General features: G+C 40.4%; 1 protein-coding gene across 5 annotated transcripts; it reads left to right on the forward strand.

Moving 5' to 3' along the window:
• The first annotated feature begins 6,147 nt into the window (after positions 1-6,147).
• LOC110453086 (zinc finger protein 608-like) lies at positions 6,148-24,034 on the forward strand. Of its 5 annotated transcripts, XM_021501919.1 has the most exons (7): positions 7,311-7,450; positions 10,392-11,132; positions 12,496-12,664; positions 13,745-13,832; positions 17,075-20,712; positions 21,833-21,854; positions 22,366-22,451. In XM_021501919.1, exons 2-6 carry the CDS (start codon positions 10,632-10,634, stop codon positions 21,835-21,837), a joined length of 4,401 nt encoding a protein of 1,466 aa, XP_021357594.1. In that variant the 5' UTR covers positions 7,311-7,450; positions 10,392-10,631; the 3' UTR covers positions 21,838-21,854; positions 22,366-22,451. The 5 variants fall into 5 exon arrangements, with proteins under 5 accessions (XP_021357592.1, XP_021357594.1, XP_021357591.1 ...); XM_021501917.1 differs by lacking the exons at positions 7,311-7,450; positions 21,833-21,854 and adding an exon at positions 6,148-6,316 and having other exon boundaries at positions 22,366-24,034; XM_021501916.1 differs by lacking the exon at positions 21,833-21,854 and having other exon boundaries at positions 22,366-24,034.
• The last annotated feature ends 1,213 nt before the right edge of the window (positions 24,035-25,247 follow it).

The raw sequence follows: 25,247 nt of genomic DNA on the forward strand, positions 1-25,247 counted from the left end.
ACCCTTATTAGGGTTCTGACCTTGAAATTAAGATTCAAACATCTTTATTTTTGGTTTTAATCTTGAGATGAATATTATTATCTCAGTGCTTTGACCTTCATCACCCTTCCCTGGGTTCTAACATTGAGATTCAGATCCTTACCTCATTGTTCCCCTCTAGAAATAACCCTGTTTGTGTTCTAACATTGAGATGAAGATTCCAGCCTTCTCAGTGATTTTAACTTCAAAGGACTTGTCTAGGGTTCTGGTCTTGAAATGAAGGTTCTTACCTGGTAAAAGGTGTTCCAACCTTGAGAAAAAAATTATAACTCACTCAGTGCTCGAACTAGCCCTTGTTAAAACCGGAGTTATGTTCCCTCCTCAAAGTTCTGACTTTGAGATGAAGAATCTGATTTCCCCAGTGTTCTAACCTCCAGACCACCCTCCTCTGGGTTCTGATGGATCTTGAGATAGATATTCTTACCGCCTCCGTGTTCCTTTTTTAGAGAAAGATTCTTGCCTGCTCAATGTTCAAATCTAAGACGACCTTCCTCATGGTTCGGATCTCCATACGACCCTGCTCAGTGTTCTAAGCTTGAGATGAAGGAAGATTCTAATCTGTTCCTGTTGTAACCGTCAGACGACCCTCCTCAGGTTTCTAACCTTCAGATGACCTTGCTCAGTGTTCTAACCTGTTAAGAGTTCTAACATTGACAAGTATATTCTTCCTTCCTCTGTGTTATTTATCTTGAGATGAAGGTTTTAATTCCCTCAAAGTTGTCATCTTGTGATGAAATCTCCCCCAGCCGTGTGGATATAACAGAAGTATCAATGGTGGTACTGATGGTCTAGCCCGAGGGTTGCTCCAAACTGAGGGTTAGACATTCAAGGATCACCTAAGGGATGATATATACCCTTACTATAAAGAATGACCCCATTCACATCATACGTGGTTGGGCAGTGCAAGAATTGTAGAATGCTAGCTGAGAGCGCCGAAATGGCAGCACCACAGGGAGTTCAGAAGGATATTGCTGGTTGCAAAGGCCACGGATAATAATTTGTGAACCGCTTTGAGATCACCTACGAACTAGGTTGTGATAAAGCCGTATATAAGAACCTCGAATTATTATTATTACTACTGTATGTTCGAAATGTTAATGACATTTCGGTTTTTTCTCTACCCTAATTTGCAAATCACCTTTCCCTTTGAAAGCAGATCGTGACGTAAAAAATATATTGTTTACATGACTTCATCGTATTATTTCGTTCTAAGTGCAATAACATGCCCTATGTGTGACAGAGAAATGGTACCATAAAAAGTAGCGAAAAAACGTGTTCCCGGCTTCACAAGTGCATTCCCGCTGTGTTATAGAAAATATTGCATTGTCTACGTAACATCATTGTATTATTTGACTGGGATGATCCCCAACTCAACCCTATGACGAGATAAGGATATCATACACCGGGAAAAGTAAGAGAAACGCCTGCCCAGTGTAAGAGAAATGCTTGTCTTTATCTATCTATATTTACAATTGTATGGTATTGCCTCTAGATCATCCCACCACATTCAGATGGTATTCATATGAGCTATGAATGCCATGGCCCGATGGTTGATATCGACATTATTATGACGTCATAATTGCAACATTGGATACCATTGACCCTCCTTAGACAGATGGCTGTTCTATTCACAGGAAAGGTGTATATGTAGAATTTGTCTTTGTCCATTTGGTATATGAAAGCCAACTGAAAGCTGAATAAATGACAACTTGGCTTGGCATGGAGTCTACAGTAACGTTTTTGTACCCCCATCTAAGACTTTCAAGTACATTTGACAAAATCTTTGCAAGATAAAGTTTTTATATAAACATGTGGTTTTGAACAAAAACGACCATTTTCAATTCCTTTGAAGTGTTCAGTTTTGCTACATATTTCGTGTACCACGGGTGATGACGCGGTGCGTCGGGTTCACCAGTACAGCTTATTTTTACCTTAAGGTCAGGATTTCTCTGTCGTCTTCACACACAGGAGAAAAAGATTCTATTATCACTGACTGTATTCAACATGGGAAATGGAAGACATTTCTGTTAATAGGGGGAGAAACAATGTATGCATGAAGTGGCATGTAGAGAGTGATTACAGCGGCCACTGACTGATAAATTAGCGGCCACTACAGGATAGTACAGTGGACATTAGAGTGATAAATTAGCAGCCACGAGAGGATAGTACAGTGGCCATTAGAGTGATAAATTAGCGGCCACTACAGGATAGTACAGTGGCCATTAGAGTGATAAATTAGCGGCCACTACAGGATAGTACAGTGGCCATTGGAGTGATAAATTAGCGGCCACTAGAGGATAGTACAGTGGACATTAGAGTGATAAATTAGCGGCCATTACAGGATAGTACCGTGGCCACTAGGGTGATAAATTAGCGGCCACTACAGGATAGTAAAGTGGCCACTAGGGTGATAAATTAACGGCCACTACAGGATAGTACATTGGCCTTTAGAGTGATAAATTAGCGGCTACTACAGGATAGTACAGTGGACAATAGAGTGATAAATTCGCGGCCACTACAGGATAGTACAGGGGCCATTGGAGTGATAAATTAGCGGCCACCACCGGATAGTACAGTGGACATTAGGGGGATAAATTAGCGGCCTCTAGAGGATAGTACAGCGGCCACTGACTGATAAATTAGCGGCCACTACCGGCTAGTACAGTGGACATTAGAGTGATAAAGTAGCGGCCACTACAGGATAGTAAAGTGGCCACTAGGGTGATAAATTAACGGCCACTACAGGATAGTACAGCGGACATTAGAGTGATAAATTATCGGCCACTTCAGGATAGTACAGTGGCCACTATGCTGATAAATTAGCGGCCACGAGAGGATAGAACAGTGGCCATTAGAGTGATAAATTGGCGGCCACTAGAAGATAGTACAGTGGCCATTAGAGGGATAAATTAGCGGCCACTACCGGCTAGTACAGTGGACATTAGAGTGATAAAGTAGCGGCCACTACAGGATAGTACCGTGGCCACTAGGGGGATAAATTAGCGGCCTCTAGAGGATAGTACAGCGGCCACTGACTGATAAATTAGCGGCCACTAAAGGATAGTACAGTGGACATTAGAGAGATAAATTAGCGGCCACTAGAGGTAGTACAGTGGCCACTAGGGGGATAAATTAGCGGCCTCTAGAGGATAGTACAGTGGCCATTCGAGTGATAAATTAGCGGCCACTTCAGGATAGTAAAGTGGCCACTAGGGTGATAAATTAACGGCCACTACAGGAAAGTACAGTGGCCATTAGAGTGATAAATTATCGGCCACTTCAGGATAGTACAGTGGCCACTATGCTGATAAATTAGCGGCCACGAGAGAATAGTATAGTGGCCATTAGAGTGATAAACTAGCGGCCACTAGAAGATAGTACAGTGGACATTAGGGTGATAAATTAGCGGCCTCTACAGGAAAGTACAGTGGCCATTAGAGTGATAATTTAGCGGCCACTACATGATAGTACAGGGGCCATTAGAGTGATAAATTAGGGGCCACTAGAGGATAGTACAGCGGACATTAGAGTGATAAATTATCGGCTACTACAGGATGTTACCGTGGCCACTAGGGTGATAAATTAGCGGCCCCTACAGGATAGTACAGTGGCCGCTAGGGTGATAAATTAGCGGCCCCTACAGGATAGTACAGTGGCCTTTAGAGTGATAAATTAGCGGCCACAAGAGGATAGTACAGTGGCCATTAGCGTGATAAATTAGCGGCTACTAGAAGATAGTACAGTGGCCATTAGGGTTATAAATTAGCGGCCACTACCGGCTAGTACAGTGGACATTAGAGTGATAATTAGCGGCCACTACAGGATAGGACAGTGGACATTAGAGTGATAAAGTAGCGGCCACTACAGGATAGTAAAGTGGCCACTAGGGTGATAAATTAGCGGCAACTACAGGATAGAACAGTGGACATTAGAGTGATAATTAGCGGCCACTACAGGATAGTACCGTGGCCATTAGAGTGATAAATTATCGGCTACTACAGGATGTTACCGTGGCCACTAGGGTGATAAATTAGCGGCAACTACAGGATAGAACAGTGGACATTAGAGTGATAATTAGCGGCCACTACAGGATAGATTAGAGTGATAAATTAGCGGACACTACAGGATAGTCCAGTGGCCATTAGAGTGATAAACTAGCGGCCACTAGAAGATAGTACAGTGGCCATTAGGGTTATAAATTAGCGGCCACTACCGGAGAGTACAGGGGCCATTAGAGTGATAAATTAGCAGCCACTTCAGGATAGTACAGTGGCCACTATGCTGATAAATTAGCGGCCACGAGAGAATAGTATAGTGGCCAGTAGAGTGATAAATTAGCGGCCTCTAGAGGATAGTACAGTGGCCATTAGAGCGATAAATTAGCGGCCATTACAGGATAATACAGTGAACATTAGAGTGATAAATTAGCGTAGAGAGGGATTACAGCGGCCACTGACTGATAAATTAGCGGCCACTAGGGGATAGTACAGTGGCCATTAGAGGGATAAATTAGCGGCCACGAGAGAATAGTATAGTGGCCAGTAGAGTGATAAATTAGCGGCCCCTACAGGATAGTACAGTGGCCGCTAGGGTGATAAATTATCTGCTAGTAAAGGATAGTACAGTGGCCACTAGGGAGATAAATTAGCGGCCACTACATGCTAGGCCAGTGGCCATTAGAGTGATAATTTAGCGGCCACTACATGATAGTACAGTGGCCATTAGAGCGATAAATTAGCGGCCATTACAGGATAGTACAGTGGCCACTGTCTGATAAATTAGCGGCCACTACCGGCTAGTACAGTGGACATTAGAGTGATAATTAGCGGCCACTACAGGATAGCACAGTGGACATTAGAGTGATAAAGTAGCGGCCACTACAGGATAGTACCGTGGCCATTAGAGTGATAAATTAGGGGCCACTAGAGGATAGTACAGCGGACATTAGAGTGATAAATTATCGGCTACTACAGGATGTTACCGTGGCCACTAGGGTGATAAATTAACGGCCACTACAGGATAGTACATTGGCCTTTAGAGTGATAAATTAGCGGCTACTAGAAGATAGTACAGTGGACATTAGGGTGATAAATTAGCGGCCTCTAGAGGATAGTACAGTGGCCACTGACTGATAAATTAGCGGCCACTAGAGGTAGTACAGTTGCCACTAGAGAATAATACGCTGGCCAGTAGCTAGATATGTATACATACATGCAGTGGCAAATGGAATAGTATACAGTGGCAACTAGATAGTGATAAATACATTCATAAAGTGATCACTAGAGAATGATACAATGGCCACTTTGGAGTGTTGATGATAGAGAACAATATAGGCCCTGGAGGCCACCACAGGATGTCAAATGTATATTTACAGTGGTCCAAGTGATATTCGTCACTAACAAGATTAAGGTATTGCTTTCCTTATTTTTTTACATTAGAGATTCCGGATTCGATTACTGTAGAAGGGTACTAGTATTGTTTACCTGTACGATACCGTCCTTCATTGTTTACTTGCTAATTAATATCACATACATGTATGTAATGAAAAAGCTGCCTTGTCAGACATAAATGAATAAGCTATATGTGTAGTTCGATAAGAATGTTAATTAAAGATGATTTTTTTAAATTCCTGAGTCACGTTACACAGGGTTTCATCAGCTAAAGGTAAAGTATTGAAAACCAAACTGTTGAATAAATTACATGAGGAATTTGAGCATTTTTTTGTATATGCCTGAAAGATAATATTTCGAATCCTGGTCATATTTTGGTTTTGTTTTCCGTATTAATAATTATGAAAAGATCAGCGATTTAATTTTGCCTGAATTCTAGTTTAAGTTGGTGGAGCTTGAAGTAAATCCAGGTCGCTGTTTTAATTAATTTTTATCTTAAATATATTTACATGTCCATAATGCAGTAATTATAATTGGTGACATCACTTACTTAACGACACGAAGTCGAGTGTAATTAATAACGTATACAAATATATGCAAATGACATTATTTCCTTCAATTACAGGTATTCCGAGCTGTGATTACAGCGTATAGTGAGTAGCTATCTTTCTCGTCATTATCTACACGCCGCGGGGCGGTACGTGACCAGCAGTGGGAAGTGGACAAAACGTCAATAATTGGCCGAATGAGTGGTCACGGTAGCTTGATTTACACCTGACCGGCCTCAGGTCTACCTGGATTTACACTTGTCTGACCGTACCTAGCTCATAGTCTACACAGTCGCCACAATTAATAGCTAAGTCGGGCCACCTCATTGAAGTGTACAGGTATGTGTGTATTACAGGTGAGATATGTCAGCCAACATTATACTTACGTTATCTACACAATGACACGTAACGCAGGAGTTTACGTGTGATAAGAACCTTTTGACGATTGAAATATATATATATATAAAGTATATAAATGATATCAATTATTTATTTTATAAAGTAATTAATAAAAAAATCATTGTCTGTCGAGGATTTTCAACATATATGAGGTGCAAATACTTTTCTTTACACGTCTCTCATTTACACTCCGAAATACTGCAATGAAAACTTAAAAAAAAATCATGTCACAAAGAACATATGTCAGTGAGTTGTTGTATTTTAATTTCAATTCGCCCGATAAAATCTATTATTTTTGAATGCATCAAACATGAAGAATCTGTCATATATCCAGTTAACAAATATGTATTAGTCCGGAATAGGCCTAACTGACTAACTATCTCCTTTTTGATTTCTTTTATGGGGAGGAGATAAGACAATTTGAACGTTTTATGATTATATCTGCATCGTTATTAAAATAAATACCTATTATATTTCACCTGACTGTTAATTGTGATTCAAATTCAGTATTATTATCATCAACATTTCGTAACAAATGTAAAGTACATGTTTGATAGAAATGTATACACGTTTACTATATATACTGCTACAGCACAATATATATATATAGGTGATATCATGTATACACACACACACACCTTTATCGGCTCACTTGGTGCATTCGGTACGTAACTGTGACCATTTTATGCATTGCTTTTATTATCCTAACCAGGGTAACATGCTTATATCCTATTCCTTAGAAATAGTTTGTTTTCAAAAGGACGTTCGGTCCTTTGTGTGTGTTTTTATTACACAGCTAATTTTAGACAACGACTGTATCGTATGCAGACATTAAACGCAAAACCAACTTGCTTAGCCTTACTCACGGCGAGCAGAAATCCCGCGTTTTCATTGGTTGATGAGATTTCTCTCGGCCAGTCAGCACTGACCAACCTTTCACTGAGATTAGATGGTAGGCGAACCAAAGAACAAAGAAAAAACAGTGTAAATTTTATGATAGTTCTGTATAACTTTGCAGATCAGTTTAGAACTTGGCAGATTATCCGAAGGACATATTTTTTATGTGCATATGTGGTAAGTCATTTGAAGTGAGTTAATAGTACAAAAACAACGCCTTTTTGGGGGCTTTCCGGTCGCTCGGTGTGTTGTACTCTTGAGCTCCGTCATTTTTCATGCCGTGTACTGAAGCTAAAACCAGAAAATCGGTTTGTTTATTCAATATTTTGGTGTTATGTGCATTGACCGCTGTTTGTATTTGTTGCTGTGGTAGATATATTTTGTATTTGGTGTATTTGACAATCGGACGTGGCGGTTAACCGTTTATACAAATCGTTAAAACGTGAGTACTCTAACAAAATAAACCCAAGTCAAAACTGGGGTAAGGCCCAACCAACAAATATGCACGCGATCACTTTGTATTCAAGGTCATGTTGTTTCAACACTGCACGTATCATGTCTCTAGATACATTGTGTGTTTCACATTTTGTTTATTAAATTGAATATATGTCGATCACATCGTATACGGTGTTAATTTGACATGATTTCGGTATTTATTAAACATGAGGTCACACCGGTGTCAGTTGAGTGATTGGCATTCCTTAGATTCTAGCCTCGCCGTTCAGGGGACTCCCTCCCCAGACAGAATAACACAACATGGCTACCAAATTTCCACATTTTATTCACAGGCGTTTTATTCACTTCAGATCGATCGATCAGAGGGTTAAATGCCAAAGAATTTGTTGTTCTGAATCAACGAAAATAAAAAAAATGCACGTGATGTAATCATTATACAATACTGTATCGAATATTTGTGTTTAAATAATGAATAAGGTGCAAAGCACAGCCACAGCACAAAGCTTTGTTGTGAATTTATTCACCACTGCTAAAATGAGCTTATTTATGATTTTTTAATTTGTACATTCGATTTCCAATATGGCTGCTCACATGTGTAAGCTCCCAACCCCCCAAAATAAAATACATGCATGAATCCTGCACCTGTATTAGCCGAAATAGGAACAATGAAATGATGCAGCATGGTACTATAAGAATGAAAAAAAAAATCATTCCTATCAATTAAGCACAGAGGTTTGTTTCTAATTTTAGTACAAAACAACAACGTTCATGATGCAGCCTCCTCCTATATTAATTGTTTTGATCTGATAAAACCCCTGTGGATGTTAGATACAAGCTTATACTGAAGAGGCATGCTGGTTTATGATCTTGAATGTCAAGGAAAAAATTGTAATAGCAAAACTAGGCATTGTAGAGGATTATGTGAGTGGAAGTTAATACATTTAGATTGAAAGTGTTGATAACATTCAAATGTTTGCTAACACTAAATATATATAATTCAATAACATTTCCAGTTTACTGAGAAAATGATTGTGAAGTGGGAGACGTGTAAACAAATTCCTCATTTCCTGCATCTGTACTGCATTTTAGTTTTCCCAAATTCCCTACATGTACTACAGGAAGAATTTTTGGGAAACACCGAGATATGGGGAAGTTATAGAAAATGTTATAACTGTTTTACACTTAACATATAACTGTGAAACAGAAACATAAAGCCACTGACAATATAAATGCAATTAAGACAAGATTTGATTATATGCAGAGCTATTAATCTGAACACATGCTTAGCTTATAAGGCTAGAGGATAAATAACAAAACCGGCTCCCAGAGCTGTGTGAAAGGCCTCAAGGGTCAAGTACTTATCATAAGGTTCTATCAGCAAGGCCATTCAGTTAGAATTGCTTCACCAAGATTGTTTTTGTTGTGTTTTTGTGACAGTTGGACTGTAGATATTTTGTCTGTGGTAAATGGAGTTAGGCCTGGGGTGAACAGTGATGTGTGTCCTGACTGAAATCTAGTGTTTCCTGGGTCTGTTAATCTGCCCACTTAACTGTTTCCTATGTATGTATGGTAAGTAAGAGAGGATTACTGTGTTTGTGAGGATTACTTTTGTCGGAATGCAAGATCTACATATTTCAATTTCAGTTTGTATATACACACATTTCACAAATCTGTTCTGAAATTTGTTTTATTCTGTAGTTGTTATAATGATTTATCCTACTTGAAAATATGCAACTTCTGGATTTTGCTTCCCCTCTGTGGAGTGTTCTCATTTTTATTATACTTTGTACACTAAAATATTATCATCAGGAAGCCCAACAGATAAGATAGCAGCTGGTAAGCTTAGTTTTATCCACTTCCTGTTACGTGTCATAAATACTGTATATCTGTATTTTATATTGTTTTATAATATATCGATGATTTCAGTAATTTCAAGCCACCAGACATATATTGCATAATCAAAGCTGTCAACCTCTGAGACCTCCAATGAGGGAGATTTCTCTCATTCCATATTTCCATTGAGGGAGTAATATAAGTACGTGAAACATTAGTGAAACTGCTTTGCTCAATTGATCTTTCCCTTTTTATGTATCAAAATCACTAGAAAAAACATTCATTAGATTCAGACACACCTGTTATGATCATTACACACACCCTGAAGTAACGATAAGGAAATTTTACCACAGAGTGTAGATTTTGAGTTAATGTGGGTTTGGACTTGAATGAGGGAGATTGGTAAATTCTTGTCAAAATGAGGGAGGGCTGGCAGTTATGCATAATTACAGTATAACAAAGAGGATATCCATTGAGCATTGATTATGATTGATGTAGTGAGTGTATTCTCATGTATGTACTAGAATAGAAAATCCTGAAACTTGATATATATCATCCATTTATCATGAGCTGGATATCTGTTGTATCCGGACTTCATAAGAAGGAGGAAATTTAATGCAAGATGTGATGTCGAAAAGTATATTGATATTACACCATCGCATATTTAAAAAAAAATTGGTTTAGTCATAATTATTTAATTTTGCCTGTTAGAAGCATTGTTCTGTTTTAAGCCTTTGTGATGATAGTGTTGTATTATTCAAAATAATTATCGGGTATGATCTTTCAAAAGTTGTCTAATGATGTGTTAAACTTTGTTTCTCTATTGTAGACACCAAGATGTAGACACCACGGAACAGTGTGGCTTGGTCAATAGAAACTAGGTTGACCTTCACCATGACCTTTATATATTGAAATACATCTCAACATTTTCGTATCGCATGGAATTTTCATGACTTTGAATGACAATAGATGGAACTAACAACGAATCTACGCAGTAAGAAAATTGGCAACTGGTCTCCCACCAAGTTTCAATTTTCTTTAGCGACGAGAAGGTCTACCTGGATCAAGTATGAGTGGTATGGATCACCAGGCTACAGTGGATAATAGGGGATTAAGAATGAAAATAAAACGTACGAAAAATATGGGACCTACAAGCAACAAAAGCGACACCAAACACGAAATTGTAAAACCCGGAGAGGCTAAAGCAGCAGCACACGGATCATCTTCTTCATCATCTGCCTCATCGTCATCTGATGGAATCTCAGCAGCTAACGGGTCTACTGTGGATAAGTCAAAACTGTCTACAGCCACTGACAGGGACAAATCTCCAAAGGTGAAAAATTTGCACAAAAGAGAACGTAGCAAAGAGAAAATGAATAAGGATTGTAATGCTACATCTCTGTCCTCTGTTTGCTCACTTGATGTGCCATTTTCTCAAGTTTCTCTGGAACCTAACCAGGCAGAAGTTCCGCAGGGGAAAAAAGAAAATCTTCTACCTGATCCCTATGAGTTTAATGCTAAAGTGGAGGACGGTATTGGTTTCCCTGTTAAAAAGATAAAAAGTGAAAAGGTGCGATACAGTAGATACCATTTGTTACAGTAGATGTCATGGAATTCGAACACTGGTAACATATGTTGCAAAAAATTAATGGGGTAAAAATCATCACAATACACCAATTGGGATGATGTGGAAACCATTTCAACAAAAGATAAAGTTACAAATTTAAGTCTAGAACTACCATGTTTCCTGGTAGTCTTATTCTGCAGTAGGTTTAAACTTGAAAGGACGAGCTGTTTTATGAAATTCCATGGCAATTACTGTATGTACTGATTGCACGTTCGGTTGTCTGAGTGACGTTAGAATGCAAGCTGACCTTCCCCTCACTCCACACCACAAGCATTAGTTCACAGTGTCCTTGTTTAGATATGGTGCTATTCAAAAACGGGGAACTTCCTGTCCAAGGTCCTGTTGTAGACAAGACATCTTGTTGCTTAAATTTAGATAACATATAAAAGTATTGCTTTTATTGTGTTGTCATGTCACACTACATGTAAAGATTTTCTGTAAAGATTTTAAGAATATATATTTTTTGAGGGGATGGGCAGGGTTATAAGTATGACACCATATGTACCTGGTCATTGTGTAAAACCCTTTGCTCCCTACCTAACAGTACCGCCACATGCTACAGCTGTAGAGTAGTGATATATATACAGGGGTATACCTGTACACTAGTTCGGAGAGGGTTGCCAAGGTTGTAATTTTGGCTAGTGCTTATCAGCTAATACCAGTAAAAGTGTTGTGGCTTGTGCATGGAGAGAAGAGGTACATTTGAGTTTATTTTCTTAAAACTTAAAAAAAAAAAATCCAGCTTTTTAGTTTGTCTTTTAATTGGTCCAATCAATTCTGTTTGGAACAATAAGTTGTATGTGTATTAGAAATCTGTTTTGACTCCGGCATGTTGCTTGTCTATGTGCTCCCGCAGTATTAGATGGTGAACCTGTAAAAGTTAACAGGGGATCAGAGGTGCTTTATACAGTATATCATTTAGAGACATCAGAAATGTGCATGACATGTTAAAACACCAGTGATACTTACATGATTGTTTTGCTTTATTTATCATTGTACAGAACTGCATGTAGTGCTTAGACAATGTATTTGCGTTCAGTGACATTAGTGCAATTTATATATAAACATTACAAAAAAGATAGACATTTTATTTATTTTTTAGAAAAATACTATATTTCAATATATATTCAAATTTCAGTAATGTAAAAGCAATTGTACTATCTTATCTTGTTAATTGATAATTTAAATGCATAATTTAACTTTGAAATTTACCAAAATGTTAAATTTAAAATTTGGAGAGAAATACACTATATATGATGATAAAGTGTGTATAAAGGTTACATGTTTATACCTTTCCGCCTTTCAGAACGATGCAACATCATCTACCTCGGCCAACTCTCAGGCACAGAGTTCGACCAATGCCAGTACGGAGACATGCAGTATAGGTGTTTCCACTGAATCTGAATTCCTCGGACCATGTGAACCCGGAACAAGTGTCACCCTTGAAGGAATTGTGTGGCACGAATCCGAAAATGGTAATGGATGGAGATGATTGTACGGTAGAATTTTGTAATGTAAAAGTTGGTTTGATTTCAGAGAATTTTCTTACAGGAACATTGAACTGTTCTTTGGTACATGGTTTATCAATAATTGTTGAAAGTTTTACTTTCTACACAAAGTCATTTAGCTGATACCAGTTAAGTTGTAGACAACATACTGTATAGATTTATGTTCATTCTATAAGTAAATGCTGTACAATATTTCGGTTTACTAATTATTGTACAAGTTCGTCAGGCACTAGAAGTTGTGAATGTACGTTTAATAATAAATATTTTGAACTTTTCATGTGATACTGTTGTAAAGATATAAGACATGTAACTAAGGATTCTCCAGCACACTTTGCTACCCTTACCTGTGTGTCCGACAAGAGAAATTTTGTGGGGAAGTGCTAGAAACACTAGATAATGGGATAACTTTGATATTAATACACCTCGTGAAACCCTCAATCAGAACAGTGATTGTAGTTAGGTACAGGAGTTATTTGTTGCATATATATCTGTGCAGCATTTACATTTGATCAACTAATGTTGTTTCAATAGGATTGAGGTACAGATTGTAAGACAGGTCTCTTAGACCGCATTGTTATTGCATATAATATACAACAAAAAACATTGTACCTGATTATGACCCTTGCTCTTATTTAGATTTATCGGGTATTGAAGGTACAAGATCTGTAAAACTTATTAGAGAAAACAAATTACATAACAAATCAAACCGTTATTAGATGCACTGTCTTTTAGGAATTTTGGTATGAAATTGATGCGATACATGAACAAGTGATCGACAAAAGTGTGGTCTCATAGCAAAATTATCATTAAGGCTTAAATTTACTAACTTTATAATATTGCAAAGGGCAGATGAAATCATTTTGATTCGACAAAAGTTAGAGTGTATGATGTCCCAATTAAAATACAACTGGATTGCCCTATAGCATAGGTTTGACCAGTATGACTGTGACTTAATGATGGTACCGTGCTGATCTACAGTATGTATGTCAGCCACTCACTACACCTAAGTTATATACCATAATCCCACTTTCCTTATTTCATTTGCAGGAGTCCTGGTGGTCAATGTGACCTGGAGAGACAAGACATTTGTAGGGACACTGCTGGATGCCACCAAGCATGACTGGGCTCCTCCAAGGTAAGGTATTCCCTATCCCAGGGTATTAGAGGAACATGGCTACCCCAGGGTATTAGAGAAACGGTGGCTACCCCAGGGTATTAGAGGAACATAGGCTCCCCAAGGGTATCAGAGGAACATCGGCTACCCCAGGTTATTAGAGAAACATGGGCTACCCCAGGGTATCAAAGGAACATGGGCTACCCCAGGGTATTAGAGGAACATGGGCTACCCCAGGGTATTAGAGGAACATAGGCTACCCAAGGGTATCAGAGGAACATGGGCTACCCCAGGTTATTAGAGGAACATGTGCTACCCCAGGGTATAAGAGAAACATTGTCTACCCCAAGGTATGAGAGGATTATGGGCTACCCCAGGTTATCAGAGGAACATGGGCTCCCCCAGGGTATTAGAGCAACATGGGCTACCCCCGGGTATTAGAGGAACATGGGCCACCCCAGGGTATTAGAGGAACAGGGGCTACCCCAGGTTTTTAGAGGAACATGGGCTACACCAGGGTATCAGAGGAAAATGGGCTACCACAGGTTATTAGAGGAACGTGGGCTACCCCAGGTATTAGAGAAACATGGGCTACCCCAGTGTATTAGAGAAACATGGGCTACCCCCGGGTATCAGAGGAACATGGGCTACCCCAGGGTATCAGAGGAACATAGGCTACCCCAGGTTATTAGAGGAACATGGGCTACACCAGGTTATCAGAGGAACATGGGCTACCCCAGGGTATTAGAGAAACATTGGCTACCCCAGAGTATCAGAGGAACATGGGCTACCCCAGGTTATCAGAGGAACATGGGCTACCCCAGGTTATCAGAGGAACATGGGCTACCCCAGGTTATCAGAGGAACATGGGCTACCCCAGCGTATTAGAGAAACATTGGCTACCCCAGAGTATCAGAGGAACATGGGCTACCCCAGGGTATTAAAGGAACATGGGCTACCCCAGGGTATTAAAGGAACATGGGCTACCCCAGGGTATCAGAGGAACATGGGCTACCCCAGGTTATCAGAGGAACATGGGCTACCCCAGGGCATTAGAGGAACATGGGCTACCCCAGGGTATTAGAGGAACATGGGCTACCCCAGGTTATTAGAGGAACATGGAATACCCCTACTCCCATAACATGAGAGGCCGCTGGTCGGCCTTTTTTCAATCGGATATGATTTTGCCGACTGCGACCTCTCATTTCCGAAGCACGAATTCTTTGATGCAGTTTCCGCCCGAAATCCGGGCGGAACAAAATCGGCTTGAAAAACTCACATAAGTGGTTAACAGTTCATGACAACGATGTCTACTCACGGTTTATATAATATAGATCTCATATATATGTCACAGACACAAATATATAGTATATTACGGAATAGAACACTCAAAATACATGTCCATGTCGTTGTAGCACATCTCTGACCTACATTTAAAACATGGCTTCTGGATTAATACAAAATATCAGGGGGGATTTCAAACGGAACGAAATGATACGGAGTTTGTTTGTATTCCGCTTGTGAAACATTACATGTAATCCATTTTTGTATTAACCGGAAAAATCATGGCAAATGCTGTCTGCTTCGCTTCGAATGAGGAAAAACTCATTATTTATGTCTTTGACATGAAATTTTTCTCATATAATCATGGATTTATGGAAAGGAATATTTATTGGACCCTTTTGACCATTTAAATGTATGTAAACACGATATACTCTTTCTTAATCCGAACTTTGAAAATGTGATAGTCAGCATCGGGAAAATCAGCTATGGGCAGTTAGAGGTTACGCGGCGCCTGTCAAAAGTTTTTCGCCGTGTAAAACCTCTAACATTGTTGGGGTAGGAATACCCCAGGGTATCAGAGGAACATGGGCTACCCCAGGGTATTAGAGGAACATGGGCTACCCCAGGGTATCAAAGGAACATGGGCTACCCCAGGGTATCAGAGGAACATAGGCTACCCCAGGGTATCAGAGGAACATGGGCTACCCCAGGGTATTAGAGGAACATGGGCTACCCCAGGGTATCAGAGGAACATGGGCTACCCCAGGGTATTAGAGGAACATGGGCTACCCCAGGGTATCAGAGGAACATGGGCTACCCCAGGGTATTAGAGGAACATGGGCTACCCCAGGGTATCAGAGGAACATGGGCTACCCCAGGGTATTAGAGGAACATGGGCTACCCCAGGGTATCAGAGGAACATGGGCTACCCCAGGGTATTAGAGGAACATGGGCTACCCCAGGGTATCAGAGGAACATGGGCTACCCCAGGGTATTAGAGGAACATGGGCTACCCCAGGGTATCAGAGGAACATGGGCTACCCCAGGGTATTAGAGGAACATGGGCTACCCCAGGGTATCAGAGGAACATGGGCTACCCCAGGGTATTAGAGGAACATGGGCTACCCCAGGGTATCAGAGGAACATGGGCTACCCCAGGGTATTAGAGAAACATGGGCTACCCCAGGTTATTAGAGGAACATGGGCTACCCCAGGGTATTAGAGGAACATGGGCTACCCCAGGGTATCAGAGGAACATGGGCTACCCCAGGGTATTAGAGGAACATGGGCTACCCCAGGATATCAGGGATATTGCCAACTGCAAGGTATCGGAGGGGCATTCACTACCCCAGGGCATCTGAGGGTAATTCTAGGGTATCCAGGGGACATCCTACCCCAGGGAATCAGAGGGTCTCTAAGGTGACAAGGAAGGAAGGTATTCAGCTTTATCCTTGGCTCCTTTGCATTCTAGCAATTTTGATGTGAATACACATGGGAAGTGTTATATCAATTTGGGCTTGTTAAATAGAATACATGTGAATCAGAATTATTTTTGAAAATGTAAATGGTATCACTATGCAGGAAGGGTGCGTTACCAGTTCTCTTCTATAACATATTTATTACTAAGCTTATTACAGAGTATGGATTTATAACGAGAAGACATTAACAGATTGTTTTTAATAAATGAACCTTAATTGAATCTAAATAAAAGATATATATATGATTGCTTGATGATGTTGTTTAAGTAAGCTAAGAAAACCAGTGAGTAAGTTTAACTGTGTCCAAAATAGGCTTGAAGTCGATCTTACTCATAATAGAAATTGCATTTGGATTTGCCTTAACTTAAAACATTAACTTTCACCTACCTCTTTATGTTACTTTAAAAACTCTACCAAACTAGATTAGTTGTGATGTGTGAAATGATACTGTAATATTTTCTATAATTTAATATTTATTTTTCTATTATCATGGATCTGCAGGTTCAATTGTGATTCTCCAGTCAGCGAGTTTGAGACCAGAACCCCTAAAGGGAGGGCCAAAAGAGGAAGGGGTTCTGCTTCCACAACACCAGTCAATGAAAAAGGGCCAGAGGGACGAAAACTACGCAAGGGACGGAAGGGTAGTAACACGTTCCAGGCCCCTCCCAGTCCTGCAAAGTGTGAAACCTCCATGTCAAGTGGAATGAAACGTAAAGGACGTCCTACAGATATCGATTTATCAGCAGCCATGAACAAACGCAGCAGGTCATGTTCACAGGGAAATCAAGGCACAGAAAGTCCTGTTTCCTCACTGATAGAATGTCCAGAACCAAATTGTGGCAAAAAGTACAAGCATCCAAATGGACTGAAATATCATCAAACTCATGCCCACCAGAGTTCTGGGGTCACGACTGATGTGGACGAGGACACGCGGGACACCTGTGACAATGTGGATGATGATGTGGACAGTAGTATCGCTGATCCCTCTGAAGCCCCTGACACTTCCACAAAGTTGGGCAAGCCTGAGGCCATGGAGGAAGCGAGTAAGAAGGAGGAAGAAGGTGCTAAGTCAGACAGTGAGAATATGGAGGATCTGGAAGTGGATGTGAACGGAGAAACACCAAAGGCAGATTCCGTGGAGAAAAAGGACCCTGTTGTGTCTACTAGTGTTTCTCTAAATAAACCTGCAGGAGGTAAAGCAATAGCTAGTATACCATCAGGAAATGCCTTCCAGATTGTGTCTAAGCAACATATTGCATCTCCTACATTTGGAGGAGTTGGTCTGCTCTCTCAGAGCCCGCTACAGACCGGATCTTTACCCAGTGGTCAAGTTTTGCCACTGGTCACTGCAGTAGTGACCACCAATCCTATTCCGACTGGGGCCCCTATCACTGTGGCAGCCATTTCTGCTACAGCACAACCTTTGGATCTGAAAACTGAATCGTCCAAAAGCGAAAAGCCAATTCGACCAAAGATCAGTCATATAATGCCCCAGATTGTTGCTTTGTCCACCAGTGTGTCTGTCACCCATACAAATGCTTCACCTGTCACCTCATCAAACATGCAAGGCACCTCCCAGCTAATTCCGATACAGCCAAAACCAACTCCCCCAGGGGAGACTGCACCACCTACTCCATCGTTTCTGGGTCTCAACAGGGACAGAAAGCCAAAACAGAAAAAACGAGACAAAGTGAAAGAGAAGGAGTCCCCATTGGCTGGTCCTCCTATCTGCCAAAGTTTAGCCGCCGCACCGATGAGGACTGGTAAAGTGGAACCATTGAAAAACGAACAACAAAGTGCAGGAGTCATAAAAGTGGCTCCTATTATAGCTAGTAAACCAATGGATCATAATAAATCGGAAAATTCTACAATTACGAGTGCTCCACGACTTGACCGGCTGGACAAGCCTCTGTCCTTGTCCACTTCAGGTGCCAATGTTGGTGTGGTTACAGCCCAAGTGCAGCCCTCCCCAAAAGGGGTGGATCTATCACAGACACGACAGACGGAACCACCTAGTATGTTAAAGGTTAACCCATCGCTGGCTGCCCTTGACAGTAGGTCAAACAGAAGCGAAGACGTACAGAGTCCCTCTTACTATTCAGACATTTCTGAGGAGTCAGGATCTCCTGCAACTCATCCTCAAAGTGAAAGCCCTCAGAAAAACAAGGACGAGAGCTTAACAAAGAACAGAGACAATGCCCCGAATGTGCCAAACATGCCCTCGTCCCAGCCTACAGTGATGGACAGTCAATCCGTTCCCCCTTACATGTACGGTTCCTATTACGGGCAGCAAGCCACGCCTTATCTACTGTCGCCCCAGAACATGTCGTCACCTGTGGGGACAAATTCTGGTCCAAATGCGCCCTCGCAGCAGCCACAGTCCCATCCCCATCACCCATCACAGCAACCCCATCCTCATCATCCATCACAACCCCACATCTCTTCACAGACCCCCAACAAGGACAGGAACACACCCTCAGAACAATCCAAAAATGAATCTAAACTAAAACGGGATGATTCCAAAGACTCTGATGGTAAAGATGATCGTGGGGATAAAGGTGATGCGCGGGGCATGACGCAGCAAGAGTACCATCATATGCAGCATCAGAAGTGGGTCCAACAACAGATGTACGCTCTACAGATCCCTCCCCACGCCCAGTACCAGTTTCTAGCCACATATGGGCCCTATTTTGACAATGCTTACCATATGCATATGATGTCCAATGATGCCATGTATCGGCAGCATCATGAACAGAAGATTGGTGAGGAGGAAAAGAATCGTGCAGATGGGGAGAGGAAGGAGGGAGATATACCTAAGCCGATGGTTAGACCACCCACCTCCACAGACAATGGTGTAGGTCAGTTAGGGGATGGGATGACAGGTAGAGGACCTCCTCCAGGGGATAGTCATCAGGGACACAAAGAGGCGGACCACAAAAGGGGTGCGTCAGAAGTGCTGTCAGAGAGGGAGCTTAAGGAAAAAAGTATGCGAGAAAAACAAAATGAAAATCACCAAATCATAAAAGAAAATCTAGATCTCAAGGATCAAATGGATAGAAATAGACTAGACCAGAGGTTTGATCCTGTGTATGGACGTGATAACGCACGCGATAAAACCAGTGAGGAACAACGGCGCATTCAAATGTATCGACAACAAGCTATGATTAGACATCAAAAACGGGAGGAACAGCACAAGAAAATGGGTGATGGTAATAAATATGAGCATAGGCCTTCTGAATCTAAATCATCAGTCATAAATCAGGTCAGTAGCAACAGCAGTGGGGCTGAAGGTAGACCAAGGGACCACTCGGTGGGGGCAGACACGGGCAAATCCAAAATTGAAATAAAACGAGAACCAGAAGATAAAGGGTATAGAGACTCGAGCGATGCAAGTGACTCAAAAGTATCTAGTGGTGACAAAAGTAAGTCGTTAACATCATCATCTTCCTCCTCTTCGTTAGACAGGATCAGAGGACACGACACGCCAAAGGGTAAACCTGGGAGTCGAGTGTCTAGCCCACACACGCCCTCCTCCAACCCCTCCAATGTAATTCCTTCTTCAATGACTCCCGCAGGCCCCAATGGGCCCCCCTACCCAGCCTACATGTACCCTAGTCAGTATATGCAGTCTTCAATGTATGGACAAATGCCGTTCGAGCCCACCCACCCAATGTATCGCGGGATGAATCCAATGATGTATGGTGCTTATCTTCATCCATCACAAATTCCTCCATATCCTGTCAATATGGAAATGGATGAAAAGGAAAAACTTGGTCTTGTACAGAAATTAGCTCCGACAGAAAGTGAGGGTAAATTAACAGACCCTAACCATGGACCTCTTTATCACAGCAGCTCTGGACCTAGTGCTACAAATAATAGTGCAAGTGTTAGTTTAAACAAAGGAAATAGTGGCCATAAAATTCATGAACTTCAGGAAAAGACTAGGTCTGTGGCAAGTCCACATCGGGCTTCACCAGTGTCTGTTGGTAAGCCTGAAGGGCCTCCCACCCCCACCCATTCCATAGGGGCAGTGGACAAGAACCGCGAGTACAGCAGCTCTCCTCCGACCCAGAGGCATGTTCATACCCATCACCACACCCACGTCGTGGAGGCTGCCTACCCTGTGGGCTATTACCCTGGTAAGTATTTGTGTGTGGCGGGTATTATCCTGGTAAATATTTGTGTACGTCGGCTATTTCTCTGGTAAGTATTTTTGTGTTGGAGATTATACAGTTATGGACCTCTGTGATGTTGAGTAGGTGATCATATGAACCTAAAAAAGTGATATTTCTTAGGTCAGTATCACTTGTTCAGGTTCACATCATGTTGTCACAGAAATCACCATCACAGAAATCTGTTTAATTGTAATCTTTAACAATATCTAAATAAAAAACTTAGAAGATATTTGGTTAGATGGTTTGGATGCAAAGTTTTCTGCCATGGTTTGTTCAAATCGTTCAATATGATTGAGATACTACATTGCTATTCCCTGTAAGTGGGATATGATTGAGATACTACATTGCTATTCCCTGTAAGTGGGATATGATTGAGATACTACATTGCTATTCCCTGTAAGTGGGATATGATTGAGATACTACATTGCTATTCCCTGTAAGTGGGATATGATTGAGATACTACATTGCTATTCCCTGTAAGTGGGATATGATTGAGATACTACATTGCTATTCCCTGTAAGTGGGATATGATTGAGATACTACATTGCTATTCCCTGTAAGTGGGATATGATTGAGATACTACATTGCTATTCCCTGTAAGTGGGATATGATTGAGATACTACATTGCTATTCCCTGTAAGTGGGATATGATTGAGATACTACATTGCTATTCCCTGTAAGTGGGATATGATTGAGATACTACATTGCTATTCCCTGTAAGTGGGATATGATTGAGATACTACATTGCTATTCCCTGTCAGTGGGTAGATAGTAGAAGGTTACTAGAGTGTCTGATACCTGGTATATATACTATTGGCTTTAAAGGCAAATGCTAATGATAAAACTTAAACTGAAGAGTTATAGATATTTCATACAAGTATAATGCGAGTTCTGCTTTATTTTCGGTGTTTATTGTCTCTGTATAATTGTCAGTGCCTAGATTGTCTTTGTCCACTTACTGACGTCACACAAGTCTACTGGTCTAATGATCAGTATAAATGTTGGTTAAATTGTACGGAATGTTCAGGCGGGCAGAGTAAGGTGTTGTGGATCCATACTTGATGCGTTTTCTGTTTCATTCCAGTATGACAAGTGCTGGTAGTTAGGTAAGATGGAAAAAAAATATTGCATGTTTTTTAAAACTTAAAACAACATGCAAAATGTAAGATTCGCAAAACCCCTGATAGTGTAGTTGTAAAAGTTTATATAATTTGTATAAAAACAGACATGAACTGTGTTGTGTAAAGGTGGTGGAGATCTGAATATTTTATACATGTACAAGCACTCGCATGGTGTACTTCTATTGTGAAACATATTTTATATTCTAATGTTCTGTTGGATAAGTGTAATGTCCAGATTGTCTTAACTAAGAGTCGTAGCATTAAACCTGTAAATGTAGATATGAGACTTTGATTCCCAGTGACCTGTTTAGATGTTTGCTCTATGGTTACCAGGTCTAAGATGTTGTGTTTGAAAGCAGTAAGATTTAATATTACCAGTATACTTTAATATCTTCAAAATATTTTGAGAATTTCTGCATATGAAATTCTCTATCAACAAAGACTTTTCTTTATCCTGTGGAAAGACAGTACTCAAAATGTTTTACTTGATTTTCAGGTATGTTTCCCGGTGCTAGTCAACAAAAGTCCCCTCCCGCTGCGGCTGTCCAGCCCCTGCCAGGAGAACCCTCCTATCCACCACCCAAGTGAAGGCTTCAGCACACATTGATTGGTGGATCTCTACTTTCTCAACTTCAGTTGGGACATTCCCCTTCTGTACCCAGTCAAACAGTTACAAGCAATGTGATGGTGGGTGTTTGCAGTATTCTTATCTATCAGTGCCAACAAAAACAGAAGATTGTAACAAGTCATGTGATTGGTTGACACCTGATGTTCAGTGTTGTTACCAGTAAGTCGAGTTTACAACTTCGGTTATAACTGATTGATTGAAACAGTTTTTGCTGCGTGTATATATAGTTACAGCAGTAAACTCAGCACCCATCCAGGTGTGCCTGTAATAACAGATCACTAACTACAAAGTCTCTTGTCAAATGTGTAACAACCCGTACGATTGGTGGATATTCCTCCGATGTTCCATGTCGAAGAACAAGTACGAATGGTGGACATTCTTAGTGTTTCAAGTGAAATGTGTAACACCCTTTAAATGATTGGTGTATGTTTATTTCAAACACCAATTTTTGGTTGAGAAAAGGTTTGTCGAGGATATGAGGAGACTGAAGGTGGTGAATGTGTGTATAATGTCCTGAGAAGATCGTGAGTTTGTGGTCTACCTGGTCTGTAGGTACCGTGATCGCAAGTCTGTGGTCATCCTGGTCTGTAGGTAACGAGATCACAAGTCTGTTTTCTACCTGGTCTGTAGGTACCGTGATCGCAAGTCTGTGGTCATCCTGGTTTGTAGATAACGAGATCGCAAGTCTGTTTTCTACCTGGTCTGTAGGTACCGTGATCACAAGTCTGTGGTCATCCTGGTCTGTAGGTAACGAGATGCGCGAGTCTGTTTTCTACCTGGTCTGTAGGTACCGTGATCACAAGTATGTTGTCATCCTGGTCTGTAGGTAACGAGATCGTGAGTCTGTTTTCTACCTGGTCTGTATACGTAGGTACCGTGATCGCAAGTCTGTGGTCATCCTGGTATGTAGGTAACGAGATCGCGAGTCTGTTTTCTACCTGGTCTGTAGGTAACGAGATCGCAAGTTTTCTACCTGGTCTGTAGGTACCGAGAAGAACTGGAAAGCCCTTGGTTACTTTGTCTGCCATCCCAGCTTTAGCAATAATGACCATCATCAGCATTCTTTTATGCGTACATATTTTAGATACCCTATGCAAAATTCAGTGTTATTTTACTTTTAAACACTTTTCCATCAATAACATCAATTGGCTTGACAAATCAAACTAAACGATTCGTGACTTTATACTGATAACATTCTGCCCTAGTAAACTGTAAAAAGGGGACTAAGAAATGTTAAATGTTTTAAACATTTTTGAAATACTTGAAATTCAGTTCAAAAATGAATTTAACATGGTTTGGTCTTGAAATGATTAAATGATATATATATATATATATATATATGTTTATTTCAAAAAGTACCTTTAATTCATTTACCCCTGAAGATACATTTGAACTGTTCCAATTACCGGTAAAAGGTTGGAATAGTTCATTATTAAACATCAGGTGTGAGTGAGCTAAATTTTTCATACACTGTACATGTATTAACAACCTGAATTTTTTTAATTCAGTTTTTGTAAAGATAAATGAGTTTAACGTAGAAAGAATCCAATGATATCTGATGACAGGGTAATTTTTTGTTTACTGCAATTTTAAACAATTTAACAAGTGTGAGTGTACACTGTCACTGAAGACAAGTTAGGTGTCTGACAAAGCTGTTACTTTCTGATCTGTTATAATTCTGTATCTGGAAGTACATGTAGCATTTTTAGGTCACCTGAGCTTTAGCTCAAGTGACCTATTGCTATCCGTTTTCGTCCGTCGTCGTCCGTCGTCCGTCGTCCGTCGTCCGTTAACATTTTACATTTCAAACTTAAAGTCAAGTTCTGCTGGGCCGATTGAACTGAAAGTTGGTAGGAATGATCAGCTCATGGTCCTGACAAAGTTAAGTTAACATTATACTATTGTTTACTCAAATTGGTACATATTTCAACAACAAAAATAAATATTGTGGGACTCAGGTGACCGTTAAGGCCCATGGGCCTCTTGTTCTCATTTTTGTTTATAGAACTATAAGCTGGGTAAGTGGAGTTTCTGCAGGTCAGTGTGCACTAATTGTGTGTTCTCTAGTGCAAAGAGCAGTATTGTTTACTGCTATTTTAATCAAAATGGTAGTTCTGTAGAATCGAGAATTTCACTTCCATTACGACACTCCAGTGCCAGGTTTGTGATGCAGTCTTCTTTTAAGGTAGATTACAGTTACAACGTAGGTTTCTCGATATATACCCTCACATGTGCTGAAATAGTGTCTGAAATATTAAAGCCATTTTCTCTATTTGTATAAAATATTTTTTAATATTTGGAAAGATTTTGTGTCGGGCACTTTTAATGTGTGTAAACTTAGTCTTTAGCATTGCACCGTGCCAAACAGTAGCTGCATTCTATTGCATTTCATTAAACATTCGGATGGACCCATGTCGTGGCATACAAGTGGGAGATTGAAAGCATAAAGATGTAGTCCTATTTTTACATATATTGTATGTTGTGAAATGATTGAATTGTACACATGTATCTCTAGCCAAACTGCCCACATGTGATATTTACATGTTTACGACGCCATGGTGATCAGAATGTGTGTGATATTTACTTTTAGTGAAAGTCATCCATGTGTCACTATGGACTAGAAAGGTTACCAGTATATAAAATTACTGAGAGTTGTAAAAGATGAAGGATAAAAGACTGTTAGATGTAGTAGTATGGGTTGTGTAAATGATTGTCACTTTGGTTGGTGTGAAGTTAGTACCAAAATATTA

Source organism: Mizuhopecten yessoensis, unplaced genomic scaffold, assembly GCF_002113885.1.
Source record: "Mizuhopecten yessoensis strain PY_sf001 unplaced genomic scaffold, ASM211388v2 scaffold7087, whole genome shotgun sequence".
NCBI classification, from domain to species: Eukaryota; Metazoa; Mollusca; class Bivalvia; order Pectinida; family Pectinidae; genus Mizuhopecten; species Mizuhopecten yessoensis.